The 13,196-nt window shown below is 39.8% G+C and overlaps 1 protein-coding gene across 1 annotated transcript in view; it reads left to right on the forward strand.

Annotated features, from left to right (window-relative positions):
- The first annotated feature begins 1,913 nt into the window (after positions 1 to 1,913).
- LOC145398619 (uncharacterized protein CG5902) overlaps positions 1,914 to 13,196 on the forward strand; it is a 39,986-nt gene continuing 28,703 nt past the window's right edge. Inside the window, exons 1-2 of the mRNA XM_080271433.1 lie at positions 1,914 to 1,967; positions 7,830 to 7,973. Of these exons, the coding sequence (XP_080127559.1) occupies positions 1,914 to 1,967; positions 7,830 to 7,973 (198 nt within the window). The remainder of the gene's footprint in view (positions 1,968 to 7,829; positions 7,974 to 13,196) is intronic.

Genomic DNA, 13,196 nt, shown 5'->3' on the forward strand with positions numbered 1-13,196 from the left:
TTATGCCATTACAGATCGCATATTCGGCAAATAAGCCATCTGGAAGTTTACTTACACATTTGCGCTTCCCCTGGGGAAGGGGGGAAAAGAATACTTCCCCAGTATCCCTGCTTGTCGTACGAGGCTACTAAAAGGGGCCTTTTTGTATCTAGTCTCTCTCCTTACTGTCCTCTTCTGCCCTTCTGTCCTGCCTCTCTTCTTAGTATTTCCATGTTTCTTCCACCCTTTATTTTTCCTCTTCTCCCACAGTGCCATACATGGCCTGGTGCTAAGTCTTCAATATTCTTCATTATTCCTTCCTTCCGTTCGACACCTTTGCGCTTGTACACTACTGTACACTTAAAAGCAATCATTGGTATCCGCCCCTCCCCCCCCTCCGAAGACTAAGCCATGACCAGTGAACAGCTCATCATTCAAAGGCGATGCAAACTACAGAGATAGGTGTATTTACTGTGGAATGATCGAACAGACAGAAAATAGAGTTTACAGCACTGACCTATAGCCCTGCCCTGCTGGGGAGCGCAGATTGTTGATTTCGTTTTCATTTCATGATGGCCACCGTCGGTACGTCGTATGCCATACCGGTACATATAATATTGGGCAGCCTCCGCCTTTATGGTGCCCAAATCCGTTGAGGAATTGTGATCATCGTTAGCTCCTCAGATTTGTATGTAGGATTATGGTACTTAAAAGTGGTTAATCTTATCAAACCAGCCGTACACGTTACTTTAGTTAAGCAGTTTCAGCTGCTCAGGCTGACGGACATGTTTACTACTGCTCAGTACTATCCTGTGACAGGCGCTGAATGACGCCATGTAGCATATCAGGCAATAAAATTACATTCTTTGGTCTTACAAAACCGTTTGTGTAGCTATCTGCACACTTCTTTAATCACCTCTCTAGCTGTCAGCACGCTTACCAAGACTACTTGCTAAAGTTAACACTTCTGTCAGTGCTCGACAGTGATTTAGGCCTATTATAAAATCTATTTGAAACGCAAGAACATATTTCAGTCGTGCAACCTATTCTGATAATTTGGTAGTTTTGAAGACATTATTGTTATCTCGGTTTTAGATCATGAACATAATAAGGCATGGAGAAAGTTAGGCCTAAGTTATTTGTGTGATTTCCATGCCTCACAAGTACGTACAAGCCGATTAATCATTTGTCATCAATGACTGAATAATCTAATGTATATTTATTTATGTCTTTATTTTATTATTGATGCTAACATTCTGCTGAATCATCACATTCTACACTCATCGTCAAGCTTTATCATTCTCTTGTGTAACTAGTCAATAATGTCAAAATAAGTGTCCCTTACATTGGAATTTGTATGAAAGAGAATGGATAAGAAATCTCTTCATAGAAAATTGTTTACACTCCAAAGACTGTTTTTCGATTATTTTATTGTGGGAATGGAGTTATGCTCAATAATATTTTTGCAACATTATGCAGTATATTCACTTAGTCATCATTCGTTATATAATCAATTAATAGTGCTTTTTAAGCCCGTATAGCCCACTTGACCTATTTTCTTGTGAAAATGAAAGGTGGCAGAAACAAAGGGGCCGCGTTTAACAACCTCGAAGACATTACATAAATCATTCAATTTGTGTTTTTATTTTACGGCCAGTTTTTATATGGAAGTTTGAAGGGGTTTCATAATTAGAAATTGAAGATTTGGTAACGAATCCTTTGACAAAATATAATCCTAGAGGGAACAATGGCAATATTTATATTGGAGGAAGTGAACGCGGCCAGATCAGCTGTGAGTGATTCTTGCTGTGCTGAGAGAGAGAGGAGGTAGCCTTGCGAAGGAGAAACGATACTGCTTCACCCATCCCTTTGAACTCATCCACCATCTCTCAATTACATCTCATCCACCCAAGATCCACCCACCATCCACCACCATGTCCGCCGGGTGTTGTGGGACCAAGAAACCCAAGCTCAATGGCGGCCCTCAGGTACAATATTCACAAGACATGGAATTGATGTTCGAGGGCATTCCCTTATTTGTCTTGTAGGAGAACTGATGAGTGAAGGATTCGAAGGAGGAAGCTGAGTGCTACTTCCTAGTGATTTTATTTATGCCGTATGACCATTTAAATTGTGGTGAATTTCAATAAGAAAAAAGTGAGTGCGAGCACAAGACCTAAATATTCAGCTCAGTATATAGGTTATGCTGTCAGTGTGTCAAGGTTAAAGAAACTATGGAGTTGTGTGCATCTTCATTTGAGCACAGTAATTATATTTAAAAAAAATTTATGCTTGTATGAACTCTAAAGGGCAGTAGTTTGGGTTTTGTGGGCATGTGCAATTTGATCATGTATTTCAGTGTTCCTTTGTTCCTGGTGCAGCAAGGGAGTGGGTCAAGATACCAGCTTAAAATAGCTTAAAATGGGGGTTTTATGTTGTCCATTGATCCTTAAGTATATGTAAGGGATTGTGTTGTGGGATGTTCACTTTGCATGTGGCATTCAGTTGATCAGTTTTGGGGGCAGCTATTGCAAATCTGTGACCAGAATTTAGGGAAAACTTTAACTTTTATAGAGAGAATGACACATTATTGTATTGAACTGAGTTTTTGTTTTGTTATTAGATTTTTCAAAGCTGGAAACTTCATTTCATCATTTTCACAGAGAAATATTTCTTTTTGACAGACATAGAGTGAAAGGGCTGGATTAATACAGCATGTAGGTAATTTATATTTGGTCTTTCTTGATTTAGCATTCATTTAACCATTGAATTTTAGGTAAATTTTATAGTTATTATAGCAGGTATTGGAGTTAGAAAGTTTTAGTTGCAGTGTAATGATATAAACATTGTAGGCAACCAGACTTCATGCAAATGGAAAACAGCTTTTTAAAACTCAGTCAAGGAAAGAACAGTCAGTTACAGTATGGTATTTAGATTACTGATGTGGTAGGATTGATTTGATTGTTTAATTATGCATTGCTCAAGATAGCTATGTACATTACCAAACTGTATATGCTAGCTAACCTTCATCTTAGGTATTGGTAACAGTCTAGATTCTAGAGCTGTCTGAGAAGAAATAGGATTGCAGAAGATTAGTTGAATAAGTAGTATGGCAGTTACTGAACTGAACTACACCATTTCCTAGATCTTTTAAATATATATATATATAGTAAGAGAGTGAAGGCATGACCTTCATCACAATATAGTATCATCATCATCCAGACCTTCTTTCCCACCCTAGGGCAGAGTGAGGAGTAGCAGTGTCCAGACAACGCAAATTTGCCCAGTCCAGTGGGCCACACTTCCATTCACTCATTATTCAAGCCCCCGGAATCCTGGCTGTATCAAAAACATTCACCACGTCCTGTAGCTTCACATAGGCTAAACGTATCCGATTGAGTCAGTCCGGACGCAGCCACGTTAAAAAGGGGTTCCAAATCCCAGATCATGCACGTCTTCTCACAACATTCATCAAGCCAGCTTACTTTCTTGTCAGTTCCCTAGCCTCACTGGTTTCCATACCTCTCTTCCTCACACACTCATCCACTATATCTCTCCACCTTCTCCTTGGCCAACTTTGCCTCCTCCCTCCCTCAAATTCGCTCAGATATACCTTTTTCGCCAGTCTGTTGTTATCCATTCTCTCCACATGACAATACCATCTCAGTACACTGTCTTCGATTCTGGTGTCCACTGACTTCCTCACTCCATATCATTCACGAATCACATTATTTTGTATCCTATCCACCCTGTGTACTCCATATACATTCCTCAGCAGTCCCATCTCCACTGCTCTTACTCTTGACTTTTCATTTGCATGCCACACCATAGTCTCACATCCATATGTTAAGGTTGGCACCAACACTCCTTCATGTAAGCCTTGTGCAGCAGCAACACCCAAGCCTCTGTTTGTTAACAAGGCCTTCATTGCGCCAGCTACCCTTCTTCCCTGTGTCACTCTACTGTCAACTTCTTTTGCACATTTTCCTCTCTTTTCTGTCACTTTACCCAGGTATTTGAACTCTCTCACCAATTCCAGTCTCTCTCTCCATTCATTGCAGCATCACACTGGGAGTCACCTTCTCACTCAGTAACCATCACTTTACTCTTTTCTACATTTACTCTCAAGGCACGATGCTCACAGACCTCAGCAAAACTCTGCACTAGCCTACCAAGTTCTTGTCCGGTATTTGCAAGCAGTACTGCATCATCAGCATACAACAAATTTGAGATATTGCATCCATCACCATTCATTACCAACACCATCCCTATCTCCATTACTTGTGTTTTTACTTCTCTCACCACCCCATCCATATACAGGTACTGGTATATATTGAGCAACCATGGGGACATGACACAACCTTGTCTCACACCCACACTGTTTTTGAACCATTCATTTAGATGTCCATTAACCCTTACACATGCTTCACTGCCATCATAAAAACTCTTGACGGCACCTAGCAGCTTACCATCTACTCTGTACACGTGCAAAACTTTCCACAATCCTTCTCTGTCCAGTTTGTCATGTGCGTTTTCTAGATCCATGAATGCCATAAACACCTTATAATCATTCTCACAAGCCTTCTCCACTATTTGTCTTACTGCACATATTTGATCCACACATCCTTTGCCACTCCTAAAGCCACCGTGGTCATCACTCTCCAGGACTTCTGATATCTCTCCTATATTCTGTATAATAATTCTTCCATATACCTTCCCTACCACACTCAATAAGCTTATGCCACGATAATTCTTGAACTCTCTTCGCTGACCTTTATTTTTGTACAGGGGTACAATCACAGCCTTTTTCCACTCTACTGGCACAGTTTTACTCATCCATGCCTTCTTACATATCTCCAACAAGCACCTCATTCTGCTCTCTCCACTACACTTAATCATCTATCCATAGACCTCATCAACCTCAGTCAGCACTTCACAGCATTCTTCATCTGTGTGAGTGTCACTTTTCCTGGCACCCAGTCCTGTTACCACTCTAGCCACTTCTTCCTCTTTTCCTCCACTGCTCTCTTAACCTCTTCATCCCACCATGCTGTACCTTTCTTCTTTGTTGTTACTCTTGCCACACCACACAGCACTTTAACATTCCTAACTAAGCATTCGCAATATCCATTCCATAGGCTGTCCAGATCCATTTCATTCCAGTTCATAGATTCGAACTCCTTCCATACTTTCGTCCTATATTCATCTACCATTTCTTTGATCCTCAGCTTCTTGACTTTCAAGTCTTTCTCCCTGACTTCTCCAGTCTCTCCTGGTTTTATGTACAGTACCAGGTAACCCTTTCTAGTTTGAAAAGTCTCTTCCAAGCTAAATAAGATGATTTGGTGACAGTAAGAATGAAGTGAAACATGTTGTGCTGCTGGAGTCAAAAGTTGGGAGCTGAGATGGTTGTATCAATACGTACTTTACATTTCATTTTAGCCTATACATAATAACTCCAGTGTTGTTGCTGTATCTTGGTACAGCAGTAGTTCATGTATATTTTAGGTTTATGTCTACATTCATTTTGTTTCATTTATAAAGGCTCCAACATGCATGGATGCATTAGCCTTGTTTACCTAATGGTGGCTTTCCATGCCGCTTGATCTTAAACAGCTTCCCTATTGAGGCCCTTATCCTTGAGGTCACACTCATTGACCTCGTTCCAGGTCTTTTTTGGTCTGCCTCTCGCAACCGTATTCCCATCATTAACAGCTCCCACTTCTGTACACAGTTGCCATCCCCCACCCTCTCCACTTGCCCAGATCATCTCAATCTACCTCTCTTCATCACAACACCAACACACTCCAGTCTCGTCCCACCTTGTAGCTCTTCCATTGTAAACCTAGCACCCCCAGGCCTTGCATTCAGGGACACACTGCACATTCACCTAATCACTGTCATTTCTGTACGTTTGAGCCTGTGGATATCCTCTTCCTTTACGTCCCAGGTCTCACTACTATACAGCGTTACACTCCTAACACATGCCACATAAAAAGATCCCTTAGCATGAAGGGAGAGCCCTCTCAATGTCAGGAAAAGCAACAGGTCCTTGAACTTCTTCCAAACACTCCTCAGTCAAGCGACAGAGCTAGCTTCAGCCCCACCTCCAGCACATAACATGCTTCCCAAATAAGAAAACTCATACACACACTTGACAGACTCACAAGCAAGGTCAATCCTTTCACATCTGACAATCGCCCCATGCTTTCCCCAATACACCGCGTGCATGAAATCAGCATTTTCTTGCAGTCTGCATCTAATGCCTCTGCATCTCTTATGCACCCACTTCTCACAAACACTGCATAAGATGGAATTACCGGTACTTCCCATGCCCTTGTGGCAAACTGCATATGTCCACTCTCCTCTTCTTTGACAGTACCACCACCATCCCTAGGTGCCATCACTTTTGATTATCTGCATTAACTTTCAAGTCCTTTTGCACCATGCCATCTCTGCACTTCATAAATCTTTCTTCCTCCTCCCTTTCATTCGCTGCAATCAACACCAAATCATCAGCATACAACATCTCACATGGGAGTCCATTTTTGAAGTCATATAAGAGAGCTTCAAGCACCATGATGAATAACAAGGGGCTGAAGACTGACCTGTACAGTGTGATGATTTCTTGCTATGCTCTGATGATTATAGTCTGCTCAAGAGTTACTTTCTGATCTGCAAATATTAGCTATAGCCTTCTTGAACTCATAGGGTTGTCTCCTAAATCAAATGAAATAATATGGAGGTAGCAGCAATAAATATAGGATGAGTCACAGTAAGGAAGGGTTGACAGCACTTGTAGAAAGTTGTGCCATTGAGCCTGTTAATTTCACTTTATTTTTGCCATTTCCTTACTAATTCAGCTTAGGATAGACTTTTGGAACTGGAGGGTGTTAGATACTTAACAAACCACTCATTATGAGAGGCCATTTCTGTGTTGAATATTATTGTATGGTAGCAGACAGCATGACCAAATTGAAAAGGTTAAGGGGGATTAATGTCGTTTTAATGGTACAGTACTGGTATTTCCCGTGCTGACATCAAAGCGTAGTGCTACATATCATAACAACAGCTGTGCCCTCTGGTCTGGTTAATGTGCTTGTTGTCTTGATAAGCTGTAATATTGTATGAGGTACTGTACATCAAGGAGATATAGTATAGCGGTATCTATATAGTATATACAGTACGGTATATATTTTAACATGTTTATGTGTTTCACATTTTTCAGGTTTGTATTGGTTTTTCTAGCATGTTTTTTTACTGTACCTGAAGAAACCTTGTCCGGTTTGCTTGATTGGTAATCTAACACAGCACGAGCACATTGCACCAAAATGACAGAACACTCACAGTTGGCTACCATACACAAATGGTAAATTTGTAATAGGTTGGTAGGCACTCTTACTAAAACAGAAATTACCTCCCAAGTATGGTCTTGTTTTTAATCTTAGCACAGTACTTACACAGTAATATACAGGTATATTATGCAGTATCTGTGTTGCTGCTTCTCACATTATACTGTGTATATGTACTGTACAGTATGTGTTGTTTCTTCCAATTTCTTTGTGGTAACTAATACAGTTCTTTGTAAGGAAGGTTGACTGTGGTTAAAATTATACGTCTGTTTGCTCCCTTAACTTCTTTGCTTTCCATGTTTGCAAAGTGCCTCAGTAAATTGTAGTTAATTATTGCCATGGAGAACAATGAAAAATCATCATCGTCATCTTAATTTTTTTTCTTGCCTAAGGATGGGATTTTGATCGTTTAGAAGCAACGAAAAAACCCACTGAAAAATCCGTGGATCTCCCTAGCTTCTCACACTGACAGAAATTCTTTTTCCACACTGTGATCAGATGGCAAGGGACAGCCAGTCGGGGATTGAACAACAACCTCTGCGTGCGTCATTAAGGCACTGTACCCACGCCAGCACCACCAAGGGACAAAAATGCGGGTATCCTTATGGACATTTGAACCCCACGTCTTCCCGCAGTCGTGCAGTGAGTTTAATGTTGCCTTTAAAAATTGCTCTTTGCTGAGCTTTCTAATACTTCCAAGCTTCTTTAATTACTGATCATAAATTACCTCTGTACAGTTACGATTGTGTGGGTTGGAATAACAGCTGAAGACAAGTAGCCTGAAATTCTTTGAATAAGTTTGTCCCAGTATTAGAATTTTTTTTTTTTTTTTTTTTTGCCATTAGTGAGAAATTTTATATAAAACACAGAACGTTAATAATTGTGTCTGCCACTCATCGATGCAGCTGTGTTTCCTATTGCATATTTTAGTGAAAACTCCGATGTACAGTCAGTATCATGTATCCTCTGTAAACAGTAATGTAGATGTAGTGATGCTTTGTTAAGGGATTTATTTAAGTTTAAAGCATTACTTAAAAAACATAACTGTTAAATGTAAATCATCATACACTACTGTTTAGTATGATATGCTTTAAATTACTTTTAAATCAAACTCTGTTATTTTAAATACATTGTTGCTAAATTAATTTTTTTTTGCATATATTTTTGAAGTAATATAGCTGTATGTAAAGTTGTACTTTTGTTCATTACTGATCACTTATTATTTTGAGTATTATTGTGTTGTATTGCAGTTACAGGTGATCCATGATGTCCATGTGATAGCTTATAAGTTTAATAATCTCCCTGACACAGTGGTCTGATAAGGACTGGATAGAATGTGAGTTGATATGATTTGGTGTGAGAAGAATGTACTGAGGATGCGATATTTTGTGCAAGTTATTTTAATTTTTAGTAAAACAAGGAAATCATAGAATCCCTGTACAGTAAATTTCCTGGTTGTAGACAAAAATAAACTAGTGCATTCACTAATCACTTAGGCACTTCCAGTACACCATATGCTGTTATTATATCAGTAGTCTGTTGGCTACATAACCTTGATATAAACTCTGCTGCACATATGCACATGTCTCATCTTAGAAGTTTCATTGCACCATAGTTAATTATTGGAGAACCCCTTGGCTGCTGGTCATTGTAACTGGCGGAAGAATGCCAAATGTACGGTATCTCAAATAATTAGGGGTACAGTACTGTGCTTGTACTGTTTAACTTCCGTTGCCAAGATACTGACGTGTTGTGTTTTGACAGAGTAAAGGTGGAGAAAGCTAGGTTGGTGTCACTATAAAAAAAAAAAAAAGAAGTTGTAGGTAGTGAATGAAACATCAGAACATTGTTAGGCAGGGTAAAATTTCGTTAGGTGCAGTTTTGAGTTTTGTTAAAATTATCCCATACAGCCCTTATCAAGAGTAACCCCTAGATATGCATGAAACACAGTCAGATAGCGTTGGTGTGCTGTGGGGCAGTTATGATATTAGTTTATCTTACATTCCAGTGACGTGCTATATTTCCTTTTATGCACTGTAATGTAAATGAAAGAATAGTTGTTTGTGCACACGTTCATGATTATGAAATTTAAAGATTTAAAATTATCAACATTAATCTTTAGTATCAGCATAACCTCAAGCTGGCCTTAGATAATGGTAGAACACTAGAATGTTACACTGTTCAAAACTGGGAGTGATACAGATTTAACAGAATTACCAGTAATCTAGTTATATCTTACAAAGAATTGGTTACATGGTCTTAGGTTTCTTTTCCGTAACTCTTGACACAGTAAACTTGCTGGAATACTGCCTTTTTTGTATTATTTTTTTTATTGATATTTATTCATTTATTTTTAAGTGTCATGAACTAATTGCTTTGTTCCACTGGTATTTTAGCTTGTTCTAACCTCACAAAGATCTGTAAACTCTTTTCAGCTCAGTTGATGACCAACTGTAGTCAGGTTGGATGGTAAATTTGACTAGTAATCAAGGAGACTCATTTGTACTTCATAACAAAGATTCTTGAAATTTCACCCACTACTTAGTATTCAAGCTGTTGGAGTGACCAGGCATCATCAGATAAAAGCAAACCAGCTGTAAAGGTAAAAAGGTAAAGATGGGAGCATACGCCATGAAGCACTTAGCCACAGTGCTCATCTCTGTAACATAGGCCTTTGAGTCTGTAGTGGGTTATTCACCCAATAACCTGGGATACAAGGCCACTGCATCATCCAGGTCACCACAGTTACCTCCCCTAGGTGTTACCCTAGGTACTCATTTTATCTACCAACCCACAAAGGGTGGATGGACTCCTGAGTCAAGTGACCCCAGCTTCCCATACCAGGATTCGAACCCTGACACTAACGGGCCAGCAACTTCGCAGTAGCGATGCTAACCAGCCAGCCATTGTAGGGCTGTAATTATTTTAATATCCCATTTGGAGTGATACCCTTGCCATGCACTTAGGTTCCATCCCCAGGATTTGACTGGAATTATTTCAGTACCAAGGAGAGTTGTTGTTGAGGCCCCAGACTCATCTAAATATGAACTGGGTGGACTGCAGGCTAAAGTTGTTGTTCTGCAGTCCACCATCCTCTTCATGGGTTTAGAGAGGGACTCAAGGGACACATGTATAACAGACCAGTGGAGCTGTCTGGCTAAATCTGTGCCTCTAAGTGAAGGAGTCCTTCTCCAGCACCACTAAGGGGAGGATAGACTTATCATCTACTCTCATATATGTTGGATTGTAGTGCCCAAGCCTCAGACTTCTATTTCTTGGAGCACATTTTATGGCATTGTCTGTTACAATTTTTATTTTGATATCCAGTGCATTAGACATAGACCTATAGTGTTCAGTTTTAGTAAGGTACAGTATTCACAAAAACTGGTAGATGAATCATACACGGAGTATTTAGAAGCATACTGTATTTATTAGGTATTGTTCTATTTTTATCCAAAAAAATGTATCTTACAGTACTGTATTCATATTGTTTGTTTAAGCTTAACATTGTTTAAGCTTAACATAGACTGCTTCAGCTTCTTTAATAATTTTTCCATTCAACTTCAAAAGTAGATGAGGTCTGATTAGATGTATGCAGTAGTGCTATTCTGTTCGTTTATTCGTAAATGATCATAAAAACAAGCATCATTATTCATTCTTTCATTGAGTATATCAGTGGCTATTCAGTAAATTTCATTTGGTATTCAGGAGACAGAGTATACATGCACTCTTATCCCATAATGGGTTGTAGGTCGTTTATGATACAGTATTGATTGATTGATTCATTCATTCATTCTTCTGCCTATGGGTGACTTTACACTCCCTCTTCTGTCTTTCTTTCCTTCATTCTTTCCACTTGCTTCAGCCTGTGGGTGACTCTACACTGAGTGACAAGCCAAATGGTTTCCTGTGCACCAGGAAACCATTTACTACACTGGGTGGTAACCATATAACCAGATTTTGGCGCCTGGTGGTTTAGTGGGTAATTATTCCTTTCCAATCGGATTGAGCCAGTGAAGGTTTATATCCAAGGGATGGTTGGGGTTGATTGCTCATGTAATGCCACTCAGGGATGAGTGTGGCTGGTCACTCTCATCTTAAATGTCAGGACCAATTGCCTATCCCCGGGCTCCTACCTCCTCATGAGGCAATGTAGGATTGGATGATGGATGGATGGATGGATTATTATCATCATCATCATCATCATCATCATCATCATCATCATCCGGACCTCCATTCCCACCCTAGGGTAGGGTGAGGATTATTTTTATTATTATTATCATCATCATCATCATCATCATCATCATCATCCAACCACCATTTAATCTTATTATTATTATTATTACAGTTATTATAAATACTGTATATGAGTATATATATATATATATATATATATATATATATATATATATATACAGTAACCCCTCCAATATCCGGATCAATAGAGCCATAGGCAGGTCCGGATAGTGGTCCTGTCCGGATATTGGGCCCCAGCTTATGGACTTGTACTTATGGACCCTAACTCTGAAAAACACCTATACAACTCCCTCTGGACATGCATTGCACCTATTTAAGACCCAAATCACACCAATAAGGGACATAAAAGACTGAAATAAATGCAAAAGAACCATAAAATGAGGTTTTAGAGGTGAGTTTATACAATATTAAACATTCTGGGTACTTACAAGTCCCTTGCTCTTGGACTGGTTTGAACTGCCAGTTTGCAGTCCACAGTTAATCCTCTGCACTCTAAATTCTAATTTCTTAACACTGCACAACACTGTAAATTCCCGTGTGTTCTAGTGGCAAGGTATTGCAGTTTATTCACTGTTTATTCACAAAAAACAAGCACCTGTGGCTTGCACTGTTATGAGTATCTGCTCTCCATCGGAGTTAAGCTGTGACTGTTGATGTTGGTGGGGTAACAGAGTTGCCAGATCGCAACAGCCACATTACCAATCTCCTCAACTTTCATTGTCAAATATAACTTTTCATTACCAAATTCGTAAAGCTAGCATATATTCTTCACTAATTATATATACAAGTGGAAATACATGTAATCACTCTACTTATAACTAACACCATGTTGATTATTTTCACACTATGTAGGGTAGCAGATTAATCAGAGAGAGCAAACAATCCACCATCTCCATCCTGTGTATCCTCATACATGTGAAAAATCCATTTGGTAATGCATTATTCTAATTCATTACCAAACGAATTTTTCGTTACCAAATTGGCCCACACTTGGTAATGAAAAATACCAAATGGCAACCTGACAGGGGAGGGGGGAGGGGGAGGAAGGAAGGGGTGAAGGGACCATGGTGTAACAGCTGTTTGGCGCCAGGCGGGAATTTCAAATTATGGGAGGGAAAAAAAAAGTCAGATTTTTTTCGAATTTTTGCGGTTTTTGGCCCATTTGGGGAATATTGGATCCCAGGAGGATTATGTCCGGTTAGTGGGGATGTTCGGATATTGGGCGTTCGGATATTAGAGGGATTACTGTATATATATATGTAGTCAGGAGCCTCTGTGGTACAGTGGTAGAGTGTGCGTTTCGTACACGGGTGAGCCAGGGTTCGCGCCCCGCCAGGGTAATAAACTTTGGGAGTGTTCACCCGGCCACGTACTACATTGGCGGACACCAGGGGTGCTGTGGTTGAACCAGTGTCGCTTACTATAAAGTATGCTTGCACCCAGTCAGCTTGCACGGGCCAATTACACTTGGTTCACGGACTACACACACATCCAAAGTCACTCCAACACGACAATTACACTAACAAGCACTTCTTACCATACATACAATCTCTACAAGACGGCCTAAGCCACTTGGTAGAGATACATTGGCTGTATCGTCCCGACTTT

Source organism: Coenobita brevimanus, chromosome 46 (assembly GCF_032717465.1).
Source record: "Coenobita brevimanus isolate Jiangsu-jjx chromosome 46, ASM3271746v2, whole genome shotgun sequence".
NCBI classification, from domain to species: Eukaryota; Metazoa; Arthropoda; class Malacostraca; order Decapoda; family Coenobitidae; genus Coenobita; species Coenobita brevimanus.